This window comes from Ambystoma mexicanum, chromosome 6q, assembly GCF_040938575.1.
Source record: "Ambystoma mexicanum isolate Mex_15411 chromosome 6q, UKY_AmexF1_1, whole genome shotgun sequence".
Classification (NCBI taxonomy): domain Eukaryota; kingdom Metazoa; phylum Chordata; class Amphibia; order Caudata; family Ambystomatidae; genus Ambystoma; species Ambystoma mexicanum.
Genome location: NC_090937.1, coordinates 29,961,447 through 29,986,767, shown reverse-complemented (window position 1 = coordinate 29,986,767; position 25,321 = coordinate 29,961,447). Strand labels below are relative to the sequence as shown.

At 47.6% G+C, this 25,321-nt stretch overlaps 1 protein-coding gene across 5 annotated transcripts in view; it reads left to right on the top strand.

Moving 5' to 3' along the window:
* WDFY3 (WD repeat and FYVE domain containing 3) overlaps positions 1-25,321 on the top strand; it is a 2,538,776-nt gene that overhangs the window by 2,403,900 nt on the left and 109,555 nt on the right. For all 5 annotated transcript variants that reach the window (XM_069630405.1, XM_069630406.1, XM_069630403.1 and 2 more), the window contains one exon: positions 14,553-14,664. In XM_069630405.1, the coding sequence (XP_069486506.1) occupies positions 14,553-14,664 (112 nt within the window). The remainder of the gene's footprint in view (positions 1-14,552; positions 14,665-25,321) is intronic.

The window sequence follows — 25,321 nt, the reverse complement described above, 5'->3', positions numbered from 1 at the left end:
TATGTACGCATAGGTGTCATTCGAGATACCGCTGGTAACCTAATGTCATCCCTACTTCTTCAAGTGTCCACCACAAGGCAACAGCGCACCCCACTGCGATTGCAATGTTTGATTTTGTTGATTTGAAGTTGGGTGTTGGCCCCTGTTGGGCCAATGTGATTGCGAACCCAATTTGGGCATCGCCTGCTGTCCCCTTTCTTGAGGGACGGTGTTAGGCAGAAACCTGTGCAGTTCCCTTAGGGAACACTGCACAAGATTTAAGACTACAGGTGTTGGCAGTAAACCCACTTGGTAGCAGTCTGTACCACCCAGATTTACCTGGTAGCTGTGGCTGAGCAGTCAGACTTCTCTCAAGAAGAGTTAGGCAGTATGCAAAGTATACACAATAGGCACTCAGACACACCAATACAAGCAAACACTGACCAGAGCTTTGGTATCAAAGTATATAATTATTTATTTAAAAACACACTGTTTGACACACTCCAGCACTCTTATTGTAAGATATTCTAAACACAGTTACTGTTGTAATATATACACCCCTTTTCCCTTATCAGATAAACGCCACTTATTTTCATACAGAGGTGAGCGCTTAACTAGATGGCACTCCAATAAGTTTGTGAGAAAGGGAGGGGAAAAGACAGAATATGGAAAGATATACCACTCTAAGGTTCAGGAACACTGTTAGCAAGGCAGAAGAGCAAAAAGTCACTGGTGAGCCAAAGTCCAAAGGCTGGGCCCACTCTTAGGGAGAGCAGAGCACAAATGCGCCCAAGATCACACAGTTACACTAGGCTTAGAAAGTCTTGCAGAGAGTTCCGAAAAGAGTTTAGAGAGGCTTAGGAAAGTTTAGCCAGTGTGTCCCAGGCTAACCCAGGTTCGAAAGCCGGGGGCTAAATCTACCCCGTACAGTCGGTACAAGGGAAGCCTGGCGGGACACGGTACCTTAAGTGGGAAGGATCCTCCAGCGGTGGCAGTTGGTGCAAGTCGCGTCGTCGTCCAGGGGAAGAGAAGATCTCGACTTGGAGGAAAGATGAAGATCGTTGCACTACCAGGGAAGAAACCAGCCGCAGAGTTTTCCGGTTAAAGGTGGTACCTTTGTTTCGCGGTCATGGTAAAACATGGTATCCCGGTTGCCGGGGTGCTTGGCACAGGCAAGGCAGCCACGAGGTACGTCGGGAAGGCAAAAAGACGGTGAAACTGGTTATCCCCACCAGTCAAAGGAAGAAGACTCTCCGGCGGGAGATCTCCTCTGTTGTTGGGAAAAGTGGGGAGACGGTCCAGCAGGGCTCCACCGGTGGTGGTGTCGTGGCAGGTCGGCTAAGCTTCTCCCTCGTCGGATTCTTAGGTCCTGTGGCGACTTCTGAAATTCCAGTCCCCAAAGCCCTGCTTTTATGCAGAAAACCCCCATTCACTCAGCCTAGCTGTCACTCAAACATGCTAAGTGGTGAGCCGGCCAGCTCACCACTTGGGCCAATCAGGATGGAGTGCGACTTGAGTTGCCTAGGCAACTCAGTCCAGGGTGCCTAAATTCCCCGCCACCCCTCCTAAGTACCCCAGACAGAGTGGCACCACTTTGGAGGGCTTCTGTGGAGAAGCCAGCCAAAAAGTGGAACAAAGGGCTCGACTTGGGTTGGAGTTACAGGAGAGAACACAAACTCCATTTTAGAATCAAGTTTTGGCAAAAAATACCAACCGGAGAATTAATATTAATTAAATAAACCGGCAGTATGTTCGAGGCTACCGTAAATAATTAAATAAAGATAGTAGCCTAAAACAATGGGAAATCCCATAGGAAAATATTTGCGGTTGAATATAAAAAGTAGTATCCACTGCCACCAGCCAAAACTCGATCAGGGGGGACGGAGACGTGCCCCCTCGACTAACAGACCCCGGGGCAATTGAATTGCCCAAGCCAGTACGTCCACAATATGATGGTTTGTACTGGTTCTGTTCAGAATTTAAGACTAGTAAAGTCAATGGTGACTTTACATGCCCTGGGAGACAGCAGTCAGTCCCAGGGTATGGAGTCTATAATGGGGGGGTCACTATGACACCCCTGTGTTACTGCACTGAGGGTGCTGTGTAACACACATCACAAAAACACATGAAGCCCTATGGAGTAAAAGACCCCATAGCCCATTAAACACATCTAGATTCAAAGAAACACACTCAAATCATGTCCAAGAGTGAGGGTAAAAGAGTCTCGCTCTTGGCAGGAGAAAAAAAATAAACCCCAAAAATCCAGCAAAGCTGCTGGGGGACTCACTAGGTTAGGAAATTCAGCCTAAACAGAGAATTCTCCCTAACAGACGGGTTGGTATTAGAGGGTGAGGGGAGGAGGGTAACACTGCCTGCTTGGATGGGGTGGTGCGGGAGGGGGTGGAGTGGGTTTGTTGGGAGTTATGGAAAATGGCAGAGGTGGATTGGCAGACCAAAGCGCATCGGGGGGCCCGATGGGGGTGGCATCCGCCCTGGATTCACTTCACGACAACGGTGGTGGGATGTTACTTAGACCATTGATATGCCTGTAACGGTGTTATCTTAGAACGTGCGAAGCCTGAGCAATTACACCAAGGCCTGTAAAATCATGGCGTACGCCAACAGACACGTTTGTAAAATATTGCTCCTGCAGGAGACACATTCGATGGGCCCTCTGATCAAAAGTATAGCGCCAGCATGGGGGCCACACAGATATTTCACCTCATACTCCACGCGTGCCAGAGGGGTGGTGACGATGATCCATAAATAACTTAAGTTTGTTCTCCACAAGAGCTATATAGATTCCGAGGGGAGATGCACGGTATTGTATTGTGCCATAGCCAACAAGGACTACTTGCTCGTAAATACCTATGGCCCTAATGTCGACTCCCCCAATTTTATTGACCAGGTGTTGTCCATATTGCTGGGATACGTTGTGGTACAGATCATCTGGGGGGGGACATGAACTTTATACTGGATACTGCAATGGATAGGACTGGCATAGCCCCTAGCCCTTTGACCGGCTCAGCGCGCAGTTTGCTGACCCACAGTGCGACGCTTGACATCCACGATGCATGGAGGGCACTTTACCCGCAAGCGCGAGAGTTCACATTCTACTCCTCAGTGCACGATAGTTCCTCCAGGATCGACATGTTTCTGTTGTCCGGTCCTATGTTGGGCAGGGTTGTGGAAACACGGATACTTGCGCGCACGCTGTCTGATCACTCACCGATTCTGATAACCCTGGAGCTGGGAATACCCGCTCCCACTATTAACACATGGCGATTCAACTCGTCCGCTTTGCAGGACATTGTATTCAAGGCGGATATCCTCGCCGACACTCGGACCTATTTTGGACACAATATGCCCCAGTCCACTACCCTAGGGGTCCGCTGGGACGCTTTCAAAGCCTTCATTAGGGGTGCATCCATTTCTAGAGAGTCGGGAGTCCTCAAAACTATCAGAGCTCCCTTTCCCGCTCCGAAACTAAACTAAGGGACCTAGAACGAGCCCACCCGGCCTCGATCTACCCGAGTGTCCTCTCCCAGATCAGGGAGGAGCTCAAAGTCTTCAATGAACAGGCCACTAGGGAGGTCCAGTACTTCAGCCAGCCACAGGCTGCATGGAAATACGGCGAGGGTGACAGGCCCAGCAAAACGCTGGCCGCATTGGCAAGGGGGGAATGGGGCCATTCCCAAATAACCTGCGTCAAGGACAGTCAGGGAGTCACACAGTGGTCCGACCAGCAAATCCTGGAATTCTTTACTGACTTCTATTCAGAATTATACTCCCAACATAGTGACTCCCATATGCGGGAGCTCCTGGAACAGATACCCACCACCTGTGTCTCCCCGCCACGAGAGACCAATTGGATTCCCCTATTACACTGAATGAGATAGTGGAGGCTATATCTAGTCTCCCTAAAGGTAAAGCACCAGGCCCCGACGGGCTGATGGCTGAATTTTACCAGGAGCACGTGGCAATATTGGCCCCCGAACTGCTCGGGGTATGGAATGAGTCACTCAGGCTGGGATCCCTCCCCCCAACACTAAGTGAGGCGTTTATCACGGTCCTGCTCAAACCCGGTAAGCCTAGCAATGAATGCGGATCCTACCGGCCCCTTTCATTGATGAATTTGGACACTAAAATCTTCGCTAAGGTGATTGCTAACCGCTTCCTACCTGTCATGTCCTACATGGTGCATGAGGACCAGTCAGGCCTTGTGCCCGGGAGATCCACGTCACACAACATTAGAAGGCTTCTTAACGTCATGGCCCGAATCGATCAGAGTGTGTGTGCAGTGGCAGTCACCCTGGGTGCTCAGGAGGCCTTCGACATGGTGTCCTGGAAGTACATGTGGCTTGTCCTTGAGACTATGGGCATACGACCCAGGATGATCGCATACATTAAGTTGCTATACACCTCTCCAGTTGCCAGGGTCCGTGTCAACTCCCAAACGTCCGCTCTGTTCCCTCTCTTCAGAGGCACCCGTCGGGGATGCCCGTTCTCCCCGATCCTATTTGCCCTTGCTATCGAGCCCATGGTAGACCATGTCAGGGAGCGTCACTCACGCAAAGGAATACGGCTGCAAGACACCCCCGAAATTATCTCACTTTACGCGGACGATGTGCTGTTGTTCGTCAGAGACCCCAATGTCCACCTCGACCCAATCCTGCGTGGCATCACCCGCATTGGTACATATTCTGGTTTCACAATCAATTATACCAAATCTGAACTTTTCCCTCCCACGAGCTCCACAGCACAACCGGCCACCGAGTACCCGCTCCGTTGGTCTCCTGATGGGATTAAGTACCTGGGAATCCAGGTGTCCCTGACCAAAGACACCCTCCTAGCTGATAACTACCTGGCTGTGGCAGAACAGGCGGAAGCCAAGTTAGCGCGCTGGAGCCCTCTCCCGCTATCTCTAGCGGGGAGACTTTCACTGGTAAAAATGATACTACTTCCTAAGATGCTGTATATATTCACTAATGTACTTCTCTGACCCGGCAAGAAATACCTTGCAGGCTTACACATGCTGTGCGCTCAGTTTCTGTGGCACTTGGGGGCGGTGTGCAAAAAATGGCTTGCTATGACACTTCCCTACGAAAAAGGTGTTTTCACTGTCCCTGATATGCTGCGGTACTGGATCGCAGCACAGGCACAGTTTGCCTGCTACTGGTACCCTGGACGCCCCCCACGCCCTCACGTCAAGCTGGAAACCCTTGCGGCAGCCGGCACCAACATAATGTCCTTAATACTGTACCAACGATACGAGCCGGACTCAGCCATAGACCCGGTCCAAACAACGGTGCATGCCTGGGGGCGGATATTCACCGCTGGTGCTGAGGAACACCCTAATCAAAAGTGGCTCCCCGCCTGCCATTTTCCAGGGCTAGAACCTATAAACAACACAGCCCTGACACGACACTGGCAGACCCTGGGATACCTAGTCCTAACTGACTTCTACCTGGATGGACAATTTATCACACCGCAGACCTGGCGGCCGGGCCACTCGGGGTCACCGTTGGAGCTCTTACAATTTTATAGGCTCCGAGCTGCCTTCCGTGGTGCCTGGCCCGGGTTTCCCAATGAACTATAGACAGAATAGACACTGACATGGAGTGAAACATTAAATTCCTTTTCTTATTGAATTTGAATCAACGTGACTTGGTGAGTGCCATTATATGATGTTGAAATGAAAAAACAAGTTTTGAAATGCTCTTGAAACAAATTCTATTATCAAACAGTTTTATTCTTTTGCTGTACATAGGATGAATAGACTTTGAATATTTTTCTTTTTTTCTTTTTTCTTTTTCAAAAAATAAGTATGACAAAACTCTCCTGATGATCACCTGTGACCTAAACAGACGTGAAACACGTGTAGAGTGATAAGAATGGCGTAGAGTGATGAGAATGGCTACAACAGTATACTAATGTATTAATAAAATGGATATTATTTAAATGAGAACGTGAAGACCCTTTCTTTCAAAGACAACTTGGAATGGCACTCAAAAATTATAATTGACATTGGAATGTCGCAAGTGGAAATGTAAACATTTGAAAGTCCAAAGCGTACAACAGTGTAATGTCTGACCCTGTTGTTGGTTACTCATCGGCATCATAGGGCGGGGGGTGCTTTGTAACCCGCCTTTTTGCCTTCAACAAGGTTAACAGCCATGCTCTCTGGTCTGTTCTTTGTGACCTAGATATTGATGACTGGCTGTTTAGTAATATCATTTAGACATGTGCACAGGCTATGGCATTTGTTGCTTTTGAGAAGAAAGAGGACTGCGCTGTGAACTTCTTCATTGATATGGATGTTTGTCATGGATTTGTGATGACTCTGTAGTTCTTAATAGTCAAGTTAATGTTTTAGAGCAGCACCTTTTAGATAAAACCGTTTATGTTCATAATTTATCTAGCTGTCCAAATTCCTGTTTAGCTCATGCTGATGTTTTCATAGGAAGAACCCCAATTGCCCTCGGGAAAACTAATAAATGGCTAGGTTGATTTTATGGAAACCACATGCAATGACGATTAATGTATCTAAGTCATGATTATTATGGTCTATAATAGACGTTTAAAATACAAGCCTTCATTTTTTATCTTGAATTCTAAATTGATGACGGCTTACTCCTTTGACTTGTATGACTTTTAGGCTTCTGAATAGGAATAGTTGGACAGCCCATGTAGATAAATCTCTTTTACTTATGAAGCCAGATAATGCAGGGATATTATGGGCTAAGTCTAATTTTGGTGGAAGTGTAATTATAGCAAAATGTAAGGTCTATGACGCAAATTATGGTAGGAGGGAATGACATTGTGTCAGGTTTTTGGGGTCTCATTAGCAGATATTGAAAGTTGAGAAAAGGTTTCTAAGAACATATTTTGATATTTTCCTTATAACTGCTAAAGAGCTCCTTTGCCTTAAAACCATTCTGACAATGCAATGTTGAATTGCTCTGATGTTAAGGCTCTTGATTAGGCAAAATATGTGTACTACCCATGAGCACTTCTATGCTATTCCCACAGGTCTCCGAAGTCCCTGCGCCTCCACAACCTTGGTTTTACTGGAAGCGCACCGGGCTGAGGAAAAGGGAATGGGGACAAAATCAAAAAATCTGAGCTTTGCCTTCAGGGCTAAAAGACAAAAGGTTAGTGAATATTGTGGCTGATTTTCTGAACCTACTGTCTCTTCCCCTAGAATGTTAGGAATGTTAGTCACCTGGCAACCTCCACTTTCTGCTGTGAGTTTCTGATACAGAAGTAGTTCAGGTCTTAATTCAGTTTGATAAAGGTAGGGTTTCTTTTCTGGTTCTAAAGAACGTATCATCTTCTATAGTCAGCAGTGTAGTTAGGTTTTCAAGTCCATTTCTAAGGTTTCTTAAAACCTCTTCTGTGGGCTTGCTGCCTTTGGGTCTCTTAACTTCTAAATAGTCTAATGTCTTACAACTTCACTGGCAACCTAATTCAGATGCCTTCCTAACTGTCCCTGCAGTAATGTAACCAAATCCTAAAAATGTGCCCTAAATTCACTCTCTCAATTCAGAGTTCTAGTCGATTCTCAACTTGACTAGTTATTATCAGGACCTTAGGGCTTCTATTTCAAACAGTTCATGCTATAATTTAGCTGAGGACAGAGAAGAAAGCAACTTTCTTCTTTTGCAAAGCATAAGATAGTTATGTTTTAAGTTTTATCCAGCCCAGTCTTTCACTGAAACACTGATCACTTGTTGGGTGAGCTGTGAAGTGCAGCGTCACTTCTTTGGGCAGAAAGTGGGTAGGAACAGTGTGTCGGCTCCTGACGGGCATACTACTGGGCCTGTATCGCTGACACTCCCCACAAGATCAGAGGCTCAACAGCATCTGAGTCTCTAGTACCGCAGGTCACAAAGAATGGAGCAGTATATGATCAGGGCAGATTTCCTCTAAGCAGGAAGCTACCCGCAAGTGCCGGAAGATCTCACCTTAGAGAGTATCAGCCGCTGAAGAGCTCTGGATGGTGGTATCTGCATTCAGAAATTACTGTTGAAAGGCAGTTGGGAACAATGGTGGGGGCATAAAAAGGATTGCCCCCACCTCCGTTCCCCGACCTCCCCATCCCTTATCAGTACGGACAAACCTTGTCTACACCGGTCAGAACTTCCTGTTAAGGCCACAACAAGAAAGCAGTAAAGTACTCAAACGCACACACCCGCCGAAAACTTCCCAAACCCAAAATTCATTCTACAGGCTTGATCTCAAGGACAGGACCACTGGTTTTGCCCTTGAAAAGATCCTAATAAAGTGATAGTTGATCATAAACAATGTATTATTAATCCTAGATAAAGTTAAGGACTCTTTCTTTACTGATTTCACACTCTTAACTACAAAATCTAAACATTTATTTAAGAACTGTAAAATGATGCACGGGTAGTCACATCTGGAAGGGGTGGAAGATTGGCAGGGGCATGAAGCAGGGATGTCCACTATCCCCGATGCTATATATACTGGCCCTGTAACCATTCGCCGTTTTCCTTAGGACAGAGTACGAGAATGCGGGTATAGAAATAGACGGGGTGGTACACCTAATCTCATCACGGCAACGCACACAGCTATCACACAGGCGGCCCTAGTCAAAATAGAAAAAGCTATGATGTTCTGGAAGACACTCCCACTGGGGATGATAGGAAGAGCAGCCCTATTAATATTGATATTTTATTTCTATCGCGCTCATACACAAGTGTTTCAGAGCGCGACAAGGCAAGGGAAGGGGAACAGAGGAGAAACAAAAACAATGATCTAACTAGGCCCAGTGACATTGAGAACGTGCAAGTACATGGTATAGGGGGAGAGGGAGAAGTGCATGGAAGGGGGAACAAAAGGAGAGTGCGGAGCAAGGAGGGAAAAAAAATCATAAATAATCATAAATAAATTAATAAATAAAAAGGCAACAAACAGAGGGAGTGCTGCCAGCAAGTGGCAGTGCTGGGTTTAAGGCAGCAGGCTGGGTAGGTCTGATAAGCGCAGGAAGAACAAAAAAAGGGGGTGGGAGCTGTATGGGTACAGATACAGACCCCAGTGCAAGGGGTGGCCCGGAGGCAGTGCTTGCGGGTGGCAAGAGGAGCAGGTACCTGGGCCCGGAGGAAAGAGGGTGGCCAGGTGCATGGTGCCGAGGGAGAGTAGAATCAGCAGGGGGGAGGGGGGGCAAAGGCAGAAGCAGAGAGGAAGGTCTTGAGGTGGTTACAGAACCAGAGATGGTTCTCCTCAAGTTTTAGAGTGTCAGGGAGGCTGTTCCAGAGGGAGGCCCCAGCCGAAGACAGAGATCTACCCCCCAGCTCATTGCTATTGAAGATGATGGTCCTGCCCCGCCTACTGTATTACTCTACTAATATCCCATACAACATTCCCAGGTCCTTCTTTCGACGGCTACACACACTGGCAAGAGGTCCTGTGGGTTGGGGGGTGGAACAGGATAGCGCCAAACACACTACAGAGGGATTATGAAAGGGGGATGGGGGGGATCAGGCTACCAGACTTTGAACGCTATTACCTGACGGGACAACTCCAACATCAGTAGACCCACTGCTCTTTCAGCCAGCAATACGACACTTCTACCTGAGGGAACTTCCATTGATAGACAAAGCCCTAGCCAAACCACTCCTTACTATAGTTCAGCTGGGCCTCACTCTGTGGAGGAGAGCGTGGAAAATACAAGGGACAGGGAACCCCTACTCTAGACAAATCCCGCTTGTGGTACTTGTCGACATACACACGGTGTCCCTGACCACCTACCGCACGCAGTGGGAAGACAAGGGTGTGGCACAGACCAGAGACCTATGGAAAGATGGACAATGGGTGGATTTTCGAACATTAATGGATGAATAAGGTGTACATAGTGGACTATTCCTATTGTACAACAGTATGGTACAACGGATCAAGAAGAGCTGGAGGACATTGCCAGGAGAAGGAGACAGCGAGGGGGCACCAGAGGTGTGGTAGGATGTGTCGGATGGAGGACACACGATATCCAGACTATTTGAACCCTCCTGAGTAGCAATAATGAGAGGGCGCTGCAAGCAAGCGCTAGATGGGAAGAGGAACTCCACAGGACCTTCACTGATGAGGAGTGGAGCAGTATGCCAAAAAAGTCTCCAGAAATGCAAGATTCAAGCAACTGCAGCTGTATCTCATACACAGGGCATACCTCACGCCCAAGAGAATGTCACACATGGGTCACAAACAGACCCAAAGCTGCCCACGCTGTCCGACAGAAAAGGCAGACATGATACACATGTTCTGGTCCTGCCCGGGGATACTTAACTTTTGGGACACAGTGAAAACAAGGGCAGCGACAGGAGGGATCCAAATGCAAGCGTGGTAGCCGGAAGCTTATTTCCTGGGACTGTTCCCGAGGGGCGGCAAACAAAGGACGGATATAGCGAAAATGAAAGACCTAATGTGAATTCTGGCAAAGCGTTGCATAGCGATGGCATGGAACTGGAGCATAGAGCCATCCGTAGAAATGTGGTGGGCAGTCATGAAGAAATAGCAGAAACATCAGTGTGGCCTAGAGCGATGCAGAGGGGAGAGGGGAAGAGTGGGGACAAGCTACTTGCATAGAACTCCCTCATACAGGATCTGTTTGACAGCACAGAAGGGCAAAACACGACAGGCCCTAGTGGGCCGGAAGAAGATGGAACTTCCGGTGACTATGAGAACGAGGGAACTCTATGGGGGCTGTGGCCGTGCTGTAAGGAGTCTGATGCGGGAGCCGATGACAAAAAAATGCTTAAAATTATGCACGAACAAGGAGAGGGCCGAGCCGCTGCGCCAAGTAGACAGATGATAGAGTGTGGTTTCCAACACAAAGTGCCAGTTGTAGTGTAACATTTGTTGTGGTTGATGTTTGTGTTGAAAATCAATACGTTTTTTTTAAAACTGTAAAATGATGCAACCAAAGAAAACTGTGAAAGCTTTCTTGCCATTTATGTATTTGCACCTTAAACACACATTTTACTAGGTCTGTGTTTTTAATCCTCAAGTATCACTGCTTGTTTGGTCTACACTGATTGAAGAAATAAATACCCTTAAAGAGAAAAAAGAAAGGAAGAACAAGGTTCTCCTGAACTACTATTCTTAAGGGAGTTAGTAGCCCTAGGACCTGCAAGGGACACAGGTAGCCTTGATAGCTAGGCTTGCTAGTGCACCAAAAACTAAATAAGTTGACCTGGTGACACCCTTCCTTAGAATGGGACTCGCCAGCCAAAAGTTCAAGAATCAATGTATATAGCTCCAGGAGGACAGTTTCTTAGCAATGCAGATTCCCATGGCTTGAAGGGCAAAGAGAGCAGCCCACCGTCAGAAGACCATGAAGAGATGACAGGGTAGATGACAGAAAAAGGGCCCTGAAACATTACCATCATGGAAGTCCCAGTCCAGCCATTGAGGGGACTAGGTGAAGGAAAAAAGCATGGGATGGAACTCCTGCAACCAAAATTCAAAACCGTAGCTTAGAACAAGCCCAGCCAGCATAGCTAAAAATCAGCAGCATCTTTTGCAGTGGCAAATTCCTCCAGCATATAAAGAACCCTCCTGTGTATATTTGGACTCTCATAAAATCCAGCAGAACTGAGGGGCAGGGTCAGAGTCTTCCCTAGATATGGTCATGGGCTGAAAATGCAGCCCTCCAATCACACCAAGGTGCACTAACCCCAGCGGTTTGGTGGCCAGCCAACCAGGTTGGCCACATATAGCACCGAACAAATAGGACAGCCACACATTATGTTGACTGGCATGTCATGTCTAGGGCAAAGGACTGGGTTCAAACCAATCCAAACCACTACAGCGGGAGCTTGGTTGGTCTCAGAATGAGCCCAGTTATGCACAGTGAACGTTTTAGGCCTGCCTTGTTGGTTTTCTAAACAAAGAAAGGCCCCTAAAACAAGATTGCAGAGAGCAGGAATTAAACTCACTGTTAGCCCAATGACAACCAAACAGATTCATTGGGCTACTGCACCTTTGGTGAAGCCAAGACTAAACAATAGCTGCCACCATCCTTCTCCCAAAAACCCTTGTAGCACGATAATATCACCCTATGACCAAAATCGAGAGCTTAAAAAGCAGCCCTGTCTGAGAAGTCATATGGGCCCTACACAGGACCATTTACGAAATTAGTATTGGCAAAGGCAACAGTTTTGACTTTTGTTTAGGGTTTAAATCTGCATTGCCGGCCACTGTCATAATGGTCCTACTCGGTAACAGCTGGAAAATGGTGTGATATTCTGGGCATATAATAGCAGTGCCTGGCAAATGCCTATCTGCCAATACGCAAGCCAAAGCTGTTGACTTTGTCAGTGTTTATTTTAACAGGACTTCAGTGTAAGGAACAGATATAAATCAAGTGGCTAAAGGCACCATCGATTAAGACATTTTTATTTCACCAGCAAAACATTCACAACTGCAATCAAGCCATTAATTCCCAGATGACTGCTTAGAAATAACACTGACAGGCCAAGATTTGATGCTACTGCTTGATGGACCTAGCTCAAAAAGATCCCAGGAGGATGTATTTTGGGAAGGAGGAGGCAGGGGATGGCCATATGGATTGGCATGGGCATAGGCTGGCAATGGGTAGATAAGAAACCAAACGACACCCACAAGCTGTGTCCTTCCTCTCGTCATCTTCCTCTTAGCGGTGCACCAATGCAGTCATTTCAGCCTATATGTGGCATTTAAGGGCCTCCCAATAGCTAAAACTAAACAGGGTTGCAGTGGCAGGAGGATTTTGTAGGAGTCCTTCTGAACATAAAAAAGGTCAGATCGTAGAAAAACCCATGGGGAAAAGCAAAAATGTTGTGGGCCCCTAAAAAGGAACAGCAGAAACTCCTAAAATGAAATTGTACCCTATCTGGGACCAAAACTGCTTCAGATGAAGCCCGCCCTCTTGGATGGGATGTTAGTACTTGCTCTCTGTGAGTTGTGACCAAATCCTCTGTATATTTTTTTATTCTGTGAGATTTGTTTGCGCCAGTGCGGCACTTCAGTTAGTGTCGATGTGTATTGCCGAGAAATGCAGCAGTCGGAATGAACTTCCTTGCTCAAGCGTTTTGGCATGTCGCAAACTTAAATTACCTTTTCCACGTTACTGCAAGGTTCTTTGCGGTTCCTACGAGTAGAAGTATTGTCTGCTTGAGTTGGCAGCATATACTGCTACCTTCCTTAACCCCGTGAAAACTGTTCACCTTAAACGGAAAGTCATTTTCTTTGATGTTGATGTTTTCAGTCTGGCTGGGATGGGCTTCAGGCTTTATTTCCTTCTCCTGGGCCGGGGGCTTGTTTTCTCTATCTTGTAACCTTTGGAGACTGCTATATTCAGAAGTGTCAAGGCCCCCAGGGTGTGCCCATGGTGATGTAATGTCGCTTTGCCAAGCCATGTGTCAGAACCCAGGGCAAAGTCATTCTTGCCATACCAACGGGGCGAAACATCCCCTGGCTCGGGTAGCACTGACCCCCTGAGTCACTGTCCTTAGTATTTCCAGAATCCGGTAGGGAACTTTGTCACAACATGAATAAGATTTGATGCACCTATGGCAAAAACGCACAAGGATCACTTGTTAAAAGCTCTTCATCTACTGAATAAATGCATTGCTTTTTGTCATTAAACTGCTTAAGTTTCATTTTCTGAACAGATGGCCCATTTTAAAAGAAAAAAGTTAGCTATCATCACCTTCCTCATGCACGTTTCTCTTATACCTGTTATGAAGTGGTTAAGATTCCCTTCACCACTGTAGTCGTCTTATGGTGGTAAGGGTTCTGTGAAACGCAGACCATAGTCTATGGACGAAACAGAAAAACATAGGTGAGAAAAAGGAAAGGAGGAAGTGAATTATGAATGGACTTACAAATTGGAAGAAGCGTTAGTAATTGAGGGGAGTAGAAATCTGCAACGTTACCATTTTAATTACTGTTACTCAGTGTTCATATGCACCAGATGAGACCAGCATTGAGATAGTGATCCCTTGGGCCTGTTTTGCCTATTGCCTCGGTCTCCTACATTGTGTCCTGCTGCTGCTTTCTCTCGTGATGGTGGAAGCATGCAGAGCTATGACAGTGTGGGGAGTAGATATTGCACTACCCTAACATCCTTATCCCTTATGGTTCCTTCGTGACCTCCCCAATTCACAGATTCTCCCCCTTTTACCATTGAGGAACTCTGGTTATCAGATGCATATGTGGCTCTATACATAGCTTGTTGGAGCATAACGTGCCTTAATGATGATTGGTGCTACGGTTTTTCAATGTCCTAAGGGGAGATGCTCATGATGGCAGTGTCAATTTTAGATCTGTTTATTTCCAGCTTCCGCAAGTTGGGGACAGTCTGCAATCTATGGAGCTCCGCAATGTAACACAAAATGCATTAAATTATTGGTTTATTCAAGCAATGATACACCCAATTCTAGATAGATTGAAAATATCTGACCATAGACTATGTTCTTGATAATCCAGTTTGGGCATATTTCTTTATGAAGGACTGAAAATGCATTTCTCTGTGTGGGCACAGTGTAACTATTTTGATTGCTTCTTTTTTTAAGGCTACAGATGGGAAAGACAGTTGGTGTTTAGAAGCAAGCTAACTATGCACACATCATTTGATCGCAAGGACAATGCCCATCCTGCAGAGATCACAGCACTGGGTATCTCAAAGTGAGTATTGCCAGGGTCAAAGTTGCTGAGAGGACGGATTGGGTCAGTTTGGATCTGATCAGAAGATCCATCGGAGTGGTTTATAGCTTTCTAAATAAAAAGAAAAATTGGCTAGCAGGAATTGTCTTAGTCTGTAAGTTTATCAGCTTTGTATATACTATGGGTGCCCAAAATTGAACGGTTCTCAATAGGTGCCAGTCAAACCATGTTGTAGCTGTCCAACTCTCATACTCATCAGAAACATTGTGTTTTTAATTTTGATCTTTGTTGACAGAAGAGGACATAGGATATTACAACACTTATTGAGCGGGGCGAGATTACAAGATCTGCGCAGAGGTTTATCCTGCCATCCAACGATGCAAATCTACCTCCCTTGCTCTGAATGAGGACCCAGTGATAGAAATACCAAACCTGATCGTATACCATAGTTCTATAATAATAACAAATAGGTTCTCCACATTGGCTCCATTATCATGTATGTGTAGAAGACAATGACAAATGGGCCGTTCACTATAGAAGTGTACATATGAGTAACCCAGTAGAAATGGTAACACCTGGCTTATGTGATAAAGGGACACAAACGGAGAATGAACACACACTAACAAATCTCCAAACAGTATCCAACCAAATACTTGTTCTAACTCAGGAAATCACCACTTTGAAAAGTACAATGAGATCATTGGCCTCTGTATCGAACTTAAAAGTACCGGTGGCAGGAAATATGATAAACTCTAAACCACCAGATAAGAACCCTAAAATTGAGCTCACTAGCCTGTACATAATATCACCGACAAGATAAGCCAAAACATGATAAACTTAAAACTGGTGTAATAAATGGAATAGCCACTCTAAAAAAGAAGGGATAAAATGAACCTAATATCTCCCCTTCAAATAATATTCTATCCCCGCTATCAAATGAGGAAGAATGCAGATCCTTTCTAAACCAATTAAGGGTATGTAGGAGGAGCATTGATAATTACCCTCCATCGTGCACTCAGTCAGACCACATGACAAAGTTGCCAGTAGGCGTTTGAGTGTAGAGAAGCACATATCAATAAGAGCATTCACTGGATACGCCATGTAAAAGGCTGTTGTTCGATCATAAGGGGAGACCATATATATGCGTTGCGACCCCCACGATAAATCAAAGGATTATATATGCCTTGAATTTACAAATAGCCATTTAGCAGGGAATTACTGTCAATTGGCATGAAATCTTATCTACCTAAAGGCTTGGTTATTCAATGGAGAGCTTTCCCCCTGGCGCTACATGACTCATAATCCAACCCACTATAATATGAATAACACTCAGGACAGGGATGAGCACCCACAAACCTAACCCGTCGGCCTCTTCCTACCAGCTGACCATAAACAAGACTTTCAATCAGGGACCAAAGGCGACTGTATTGTTTGAACTAGACGGTCATAATCTTAGTGCTATGGATTGATATCGTAGGTCTCTCAACAGAGAGACCAATTCCCTCTTTGTTCCCAATTGACATGAGGTGATCAATGGTATTAGATGTATAGACATTATTTCATGGAATATAACAGGCTTTGACAAACAAAATGGAAGATGAAGTTTGGCTTGATTTTATTAAATGTTATGATATCATTTGCCTCCAGGACACCTGGGCTCAGGAGGCAATTTCTATTGAGGGCTATGTCAATTTTCATTCTCTTGCAATAAAGGGAGTTGGGAGTCCCAGTGGGAGACTTGTAATGTGGGTTAAAGTGAATTTACTTGTGAAAGTCAAAAACTGGAAAGTGAGACACAAGATACCTTAACTATAGTTTTGGAGGTTACATTTAGAATATATTTTCAAATTATTAACATCTATAATAGATGGTAGAAAGCACTGGGTATGAATACTTTCTTAGGAGTAGAAAATTACATTAGAAAGTGGACCCCTTTCTATAAGAGCAAGGAGGAAGTAACATGCCTTGTTATGGGAGATCTGAATGTCCAGTTCACGCCCCTAGATGGAATTGGTGAAATCCTAGAATAGGAGGAGCTAGCCATGGATATTTCAGATGCAAAGATACCTAAACCAAGAACGGAGAATTGTTTTAGCCCTTGAGATAATACCCATTTGGTTGGAAACTAGTCTAAGAGCCCTCAAGTGGCAGGTATAACGATGACCATTCAGCCAGACCTACGTATAAAGGCCAGGGACACTATAGCTATATTGATTGTCTTAGTTTACATTTCATCCCAACATTATGTAAACATATTTAGAATGTTTAATTGCCCAGATTGTGATCACCATCTAATATGTACATCTTTGAACATACCAAAATCACAGTACGCAATAAATAGTATATCATTGTTTATCCAAAAACCACAAAATGATCAGATGGGTAATTCAAATCTAGAATCCCTCTTACCAAGACTCTGAGAAAATACCACCAATAATTGAATTGACATTGTCCTGAAAGAGGGAAGGCATAGAGTCAATAGTTGATTCTCTAACTATTATAGCTAATGATGACCAACATTTATTTTATAATCCATGTCAAGAGTAAAGGCAACAGACACATTGCTGGGAAACATGATATTTATTTATGTATTTGTTTTATACGCGCCAAATAACCACAGTCATGCGGTCACCCAAAGGAGACTCAAGACCGCACATAAAAAGACAGGATAGAACTAGCTAGTAGGCAAGAACCTACTCAAGTAGGTTTTCAAATGCTTCCGAAATCGAAGTAGATTACTTTCCTGACATAAATTCAAAGGCCAGGAGTTCCAAGCCATAGGAGCCAGAGTTCAAAAGGATCTGCCATTGATCCATCTTATTCTTGGACATGAAAGAAAACAAGCACCAGCGGACCTTAAAACTCTTACGTCCCATCCCCTTTACTCCATACTGCATGAGCGTCCCTTCCAAGGGACGGGAGACGGAACCTTTTGCACCAGAAAATAATGTCTTCTGCTTTAAATTTAGAGGCTTGCAGGGGTGCGGCCCAGGGAGCATGCGCTGCCCTGACTCCGCCCTACAGCGCCACACCTCAGTCTCCTTTTCCGCGTCGACGGGAACGGGCCAAATTCACCAGTGCTCCTGGGTTTGGCTTCGGCCATGTAATGCCACACACGGCTACTTCTTCTCTTAGTCTTTTTTTGTCTTTCTTATTATTTAGGTACTCAGTCCTCAGGCGTCATGCTCCTCCCCGGCGCATGTCGACTTCCACAGGGTTCAGCAGGTGTCCATCCTGCGACGGGCTCTTCCCAACTTCAGACCCCCACGCCCTCTGCCTGCGTTGCCTTGGCCCAGACCACGGTTGGCAAGCTTGTACAGCGTGTGGCTCACTGTCATCGAAATTGCTGAAGAACAGACGAGCCAGGGTAAGGGAACTCTTCCAGAAGTCGCCTCCAGAGGAACTCAAGAACTTTGTGAAACACAGAGCCAGGCTCAATGTAGGGCCGCTATTTTCCATCGCACCCTGCAAAGGAGGCTCCTTCCCAAGGACTCTCCCGCGTGGGAGGGACCGTTCAGGTCCTTGTACCAGCACGTGCACCGATGCTGCTTCAGCTACCGGCCTTCGGGCAGAGGGATCCTTGGATCCTCCGGGTGGCAGTGATGAGGGACCGGAAAATTCTTGTACCGGATTGTCATCCGAGTGGCTCCCCCTTGTACCAGCAATATGGCCGAGGGGCTACGCCCTAGCACCGGCAATACGTCAGAAGGGGCGCATAAACGCAGCTCTACCGACCCCCTTGTCGATGGTGTCACACCGACTGGGTCTAGGCCCGCGGAGCAGTGTGGGCCTTGTGATCCACACGCAAGAGTCTGGGAGGAGGCTGGGCCCAGCGAGCCGAGCAACACGTCGCAGGCACGTGGCAGGTAGCTTGACAAGATGGCCGCTGCGCCAGACAGAGGAACCCGTCCGCCATTCCAGGAGTTCGGCAAAGGAGTGTCAAGGTGGGACTGGCCTCAAACAGGTACGTGGCATACAGCCTATCCTTCTTATGCGCAGGGCAGCTTTCCACTGCATCCATACGGGCAGGGTATGCAGCGGCTCCAGAAGCTCCCGGCTAACCCCTCAGTACTCCCTGCCACCTCTCCGGCCAGTGAAGAGGGGTTCTTCGAGAGGTTCCTCGGGCTCATGAAGTCACTTCGGATGGGGGTTATCCTCAAGGACGCCATCAGGGAGGTCCTCCCTACGATGTTAGCTGTACCACAAGCTCCTCCGCCGGCGCAGCCGCTGCCTACCCCAGCTGATTCCTCTGGCGGCTCCGTACCAGCCTCCGCCTCCTCCTCAGCCTTCGGCCGCAGTCACTGTACCCCAGCCTGCGGCTCCACCTACTCCTCCACCTCCACAGGATCCTCCTCATACACAAGATACGGATGAGGAGGAGGATCCGGACATGCCATCCTCAGCCAGGGCCTTCCACGAAAAGTCTTGCAGGGCTGGCGGAGTACCTGGGCCTACCCCAACGCGAGGTTGAACAGCAGGCAGAGGCGGTTCTGGCTGAAGTCCTCACGCGACGCCCCTCTGCCAAAATGGGGATTCCACTGCAAACTGATGTAGTCTCCCTGGCCAAGAAGGGTTGGCTCAAGCCCCACTCGGTCCAGCCGGTCAATCGACGCTTGGATGCCAAGTACAGGCAGATGGAGGGGGGATACACTCTTGCTATCGGCCTACCCTCAGCCACACTCCTCGGTGACCGCTGCAGCATCACTATACTCCAAGCCGCAGTCGTCCTCAGGCTTCTCCTCTGCGACGCTGCTAGGTAAGGAGGAGAAGGTCTTGGGGGTTTACGGGAAGAAGCTGTATTGCAACGCGTTCTTGCATCTTCTTTTTTTTTTTTAAAGTTTTTATTATTTTAGAAACAAACAATACAAACTAAACTAGCAGCATAATTTGCGACAGACACATGAACATCAATTAATGCGCACTACTGCTCCCCCAATCCCTCCCCCCTCAAGAGCTTCTTTGCGTTTCTCATTCTGTATCTGCTGCATGCGGCCGGGTATCACTTTCTTCCGAAGCTGCGGAATCCATTACTGTGCCAAACAGTCCTGTTACTAACACTCTCCATGCCATCAGGTTACCCACTTCTTCCTCCCCGCTCTTGCTACATGCCTCCTGCCATACTACCGTTTCAGCCTCCGCCCATTTTTGCAAATCCCGCCACCATACCTCAACTCGTGGCTTGTGGCACTGCTTCCAGCCCATGGCAATCCTTCTTTTTGCAAGCACATATGCCAGGCCCCTCAGTTTCCCAACATGTTTAGTATTCCGTGGTCTGGGAAACCCTCCCAACAGGCAGGCCCAGGCCATATCTATGTTGAGCGTGACCCCTTTATCCGCTAATTTTTGTGCCACTTCCCCCCAAAAACCTTCAATCACTGGGCAGGACCAGAACATATGTGTCATATCAGCGTCTTCTTTATCGCATTGTGGGCATGCTTGTCTTCCTGCATTTACAAACTTGGATATTCTCTTCGGGGTCATATAGGCTCTATGCGTTATGTATAACTGTATGTGTTGCAATCTGGCGTTTCCGGACACTTTCTTGTGGTATCCCATAGCACGCTCCCACATCCCATCGGTCATCTGTGCTCCCACCTCCGCTTGCCAGTCCAGCCTCAAATGCGTCAAATCCTTCCCCATCCGGGTCATCACCATCTCATATAATCTAGAGATCTCGTGACCTCCTTCTGATGTGTCATATATTGTCCCCATAATGGCGTCTGGCTCCTCCGCCAGTACAGTCTCTGGCCAGGTTTTACGAATAATCTGGACTAGCCTAAGATACGTGACATATTGGCCTCTGTGCAAGCCTGCCTCTTCCCCCAGTTCTTCGAAATCCTTAATGGTCCCCTCTTGCCATACATCTCCCAATGTAACCAGCCCGACCGATTCCCAATAGGTCCTGATAATCATTCTTAGTTGGTTGTCTTCCCCTGCTAAGGCCACTAGCGGCACTTGTGGGGAACACGGGTACGAGTTCTCCATCAGTCGGCATACTCTACGCCACATCTTCCACCCAAGCAACATCATACCCAGGCGTTCTTTCATTTCAGGTCTAGGCAACCAAATAATCTCCTTTAAGTAAAACGGAGTGCAGTCCTGTCCAAACAGCCTAAGTTCAGGAGTTACCTCATCAGAAAGCCATTTAGTTACATATTGCAACTGACCAGCCACATAATAGGCCTCAAAATTTGGCAGCTTAATGCCCCCTCTATCATAGAAGTTCTGCAGCTTCCATAGCACCACTCTATTTCGAGTGCCATGCCATAGGAAGTCTCTGCACATGCTATTCAGTTTGACAAAAAACCTTTTGGGTATCAAGTACGGTATATTACTGAAGAAATGTAACAGCCTGGGCAGGACCACCATTTTGAGCATCGCCCCCCGTCCCATCATCGCCAGCGGCATACTTGTTCGGACATTTCCCGCAGCCACCTCGGTATTATGCAAGTGTTCCTTCTCTACCGTGTGATACACCTCTATTCCGAGGTAGCGGAAGGAATCAACCGCCCATGGTACAGACAACATTGGCAACCGCTCCAGAGGGGTTCCTCTGTAGCTTCCCAATGGGAACATGCTCGATTTTTGGGGGTTCACAGCTATGCCGGACAGTTCTGCATACCTTTCCATAACCTCTAGAATATATTGAAGATTTTCTTCTGGATATTTCAGATATAGTAGCAAATCATCAGCATACAAGGATATTAGATGTTTCTCTCCCCCTACCTCAATACCTATCATGCCATATTGTTGTCTGAGGTACACTGCCAGGGGCTCCAGGGCTAGAATGTATAACATCGGGGACCAGGGGCACCCTTGTCTGGTGGCCCTGCTAAGTTGCCATCTCTCAGATATCACCGATCCTGTGCGCACCCTGGCCAGTGGTTCACTATATAGCAATTTTGCCCACCTAGCATAGCCCGGCCCCATCCCGTATTCCCTCAGGACCTCCAACAACCATGACCACCTCACTGAGTCAAAAGCTTTGACTGCGTCTAGGGACACAACCACCATTTCCCCCTCACTCCTGTTCCCCTCTTCAATCACCCGGTGGAGTCGCCTATGGTTGTGGGTTATATTTCTGCTGGGGGCATAACCTGTCTGGTCCGGGTGTATCAGTTTGCTAATAACTCTACGCAGCCTATTGGCTAGGACCGCCGTCAATATCTTGCTATCCTGGTTCAACATTGACAAAGGCCTATAGGAGCTGCAGCTATGCCCTGGCTTGTTGGGTTTAGGAAGCGGCACAATTAACGCTTCTCTAAGCGATTCCGGCAGCCGGCCCATCTCAAAAGACTCATTGAGCATCTCTAGCATAGGGGGGAGTACTTCCTCTCTATATGTTTTATAAAACTCGCTAGGGAATCCGTCCGCGCCCGGGGTCTTACAGGTGGGCAGCTGCTTCACCACCTCATCCAATTCCTCTAAGGTAATCGGTGCGTCCAGCTCCTCCCTTTCTTCAGCACTAATCTTAGGTAATTCCATGTCTTTTAGAGTTTCTCTTATCTCCTCTCGGTTGTCCCCTTTTCTGTCCTCATACAATGTCCTATAATAGTCTAAGAATGCCTCGTTGACTCCCTCTTGGGTGTCAACTACGTCCCCGTCTTCTCTAGTTATCGTCCTAATCGGGGGCATGGGGGTTTCGCTCTTATATAACCACGCCAGCAAGCGGCCAGTTTTATCCCCACCTGCATGTTGCCTCTCAACATACTTCTTATAATTAAGGTTGCAGAGCCTTTCCCAAAGCTCTGCACACCGCTGCTGTAGTTCGAGTACAAGTTCCGCATCCCCTCCTGCCCTGTTGCTTTCCTGTTCCAATTTCACTTCCGCTTTCTCTAATTCCGTTAGGACCCCACCCTGTAGGCCATTTCATTTAGCAATACAGCACCCCGCAACACCACCTAAAAGGCTTCCCAGAGCGTGCATGCTGAGTCCTACTGTGTTTGTTTTCCTCAAAGTACTGTGTGATCGCATCCCTGATATCTTCCCTGAAGACCGGGTCCCGGAGCGCCTCTGCCCCGAGGCACCACGTCGGTATCCGCGCCCTGGGGCGGCAGTGCTGCCAGCTCAGAACCAGAGGCGAGTGGTCCGACAGGACCCTCGCTCTGTAGTCTATTTGGCTGGTCTCTATCACCACCTCCGGCGTGGCAAAAAAATAATCAAGTCTCGTATGCAGTTGTTGCGGGGCTGAGTAATGCGAGTACTGTGTTTCATTAGGGTGTTTCAGCCTCCAAACATCTGCCAGCCCGAAGTCGTCCAGTAATGTCTGCAATACCCTGGCTGCTGGGGTGGGCCTATTAATCTTATCGAATCTATCTGCCTTGGGGTTGAGCACGCAGTTGAAATCCCCTCCCCAAATAACCGCTCCTCCCATATACGCGCCCAGATGAGTACACAGGGTTCTAAAATATGCCGCAGTATTTTGGTTGGGGGCATACGTATTTATAATGCACACCTCTCTATTCTCCACCAAAGCCTTTAATATGACCAACCTCCCCTCCGTGTCCACCACCTCTTGTGTAAATTGGAGCGGAACGTGCGGTGCTACCCAGACCAGCACTCCCCTAGCGTAGGCAGAATACGGAGAGCCTACTACAGTACCTCTCCACGTCTTCCCCACCAGTTCCAGTTTTTGCCGGGTCAGATGTGTTTCCTGCAACAACGCAATATCAATCTTCTGTCTTTTCAAGTACATCATGACTTTGTTTCTCTTTAAGTAACTGTTGAGTCCCCTGACATTCCATGTTACAATCTTAAGGTCCCCCATAGCTCATGAGTGTCCTCTTCCCTTCCGTGTAGCGAATCCCCTTCGCCCACGTGATACAGATACAGCTCTCCACCTTTATTTGTAGCCTCTTGTACAAGCTCAAACTACCCTTAACTATGTACACAACAAATTCCCAACTTTCCTCCCCACCCTCCTCCCCTCCCTTCCCCCACTCCACACACCCCAACTGTTGCCCAGCTCCGTTCACGGAACTCAGGCACCCCCACATCTAGTCCTGAAAGCACCAAACAATGCCCAGAGCCCAGTAGAGTGAAGTCGCCCTAATGGCCACTTAACTAAAAATACTGTGGGGTAGAGAGATCCGCTCTGCAAGGCTCCCATTAATTCAATAATAATTACAGTGCTCATAACATTTAGTGTAACAGTCTGACCTCCTCTGCTGAAGGTTGCAGAAATGACTATATTCAAGTCCCATGGGTCCGTGCCGCGCCATTTTGTGGCATCCTCCTCGTGCATTACTTATCTCTTCTATGCTCTTTCTCCGTCCGAACTCCAGACTCCTGGGGACATTCCTGCGCATCGAGCCATCCCATAGCATCCTCCGGGGCCTCAAAAAACAAAGTTTTGTGTTTATGTACAACTTTCAGTTTTGCCGGATACAGCAACATGTATTTGTGGCCCGCCTCTCTCAGTCTCCGCTTTACCGTCCCAAAGTTCATGCGGCTACGCTGCACCGACAGGGTATAGTCCGGGTAAGCCGTGATGTTTGCCGCTCCTCGTATAATCGTTCCTCCCTTGCGGAAGTGTTCCAATATCCTCTCACGGTCCCGGTAATTAAGAATTTTGGCTATTACCGGCCTAGGCGGGTTTCCTGGCGGCAGCCTCCTTGTTAGAGCCCTATGTGCCCGCTCTACCGCAAATCCTTGAGATAGGGCACCTCCAGGTATCTCTTGCAGTAGCATGGACTCAATGAACTCCGTGGGATTGTGGCCCTCCAATCCCTCTGGCAGGCCCACGATGCGGATGTTTTTTCGTCGGGCGCATCCTTCCGCCTCCTCCGCTCTGCTCTCCAAGTTGCCCACTCTCTGTATCAGGGCATGCAATTCGGCCTTATGGGAGGCACAATCCGCGGTATTAGGGCTCACTTCCTTCTCAAGGGTCTCCGTACGCTCCGCCAAGGCCCTGATGTCCTGCCGGAGTAGATTAACTTCCTCCTGCACCTCTCCGACCTTAAGGTCCAGTGCCGTTTTCAGCTCAGTGACGGCTAGTTCGAGTTTGGCTTCCCAGGCCGCCTTTAAGTCTGAAATCGCAGCTAGGACTTCTTGGTTGGTGCCCGTTGCAGTCATGCTGCCTGCAGGCGACTTATCCTTGCTCTTGGTATTTTCTTGACCAGGGGACGACTTAGCGAAGTCGTCCAGGGTGGGCTGCTTCGCCTTCGGCCTCATCGTTCTATTAGACATGACCCAGAGGACCTGTATTCTGCACAAGTGACAAATGAGCACCCAGTACGCCTCTTTCGCTCTATCACCGTGCGGCCTGCTCCTTCCTTTGTTCCGGACATTGGTTGGCCATTTTGTGTCGTCTTTTGTCTCCGGCGCTCCTTGTCTTTTCTGCACAGAACTCTGCCGCCGTTCCTCCTACACCTTCCAAAAGTTCACCAAGCATGGTCCACTCATTCACACACCGACATGTATATTTTCAGTAGTCATCGGCCCATCGTTGCGCACTTTTACGCCCGGATCATTTCAGGATCTCGGGAGCTCCTCCAGATCACGTCCTCCTACATGGCCCTCGTAGCCACGCCCCCGCGTTCTTGCATCTTCTTCAGGCCAACGCGGATGCCATGCTGGCTGCCGCTAACCAAAGGTTATGCCGGGAAATTGCAGACTTCCTCCCGGAACTCCCTACGCAGAGCCAATCACGTTTTAAGGCAGGACTGGCTGAGGCCAA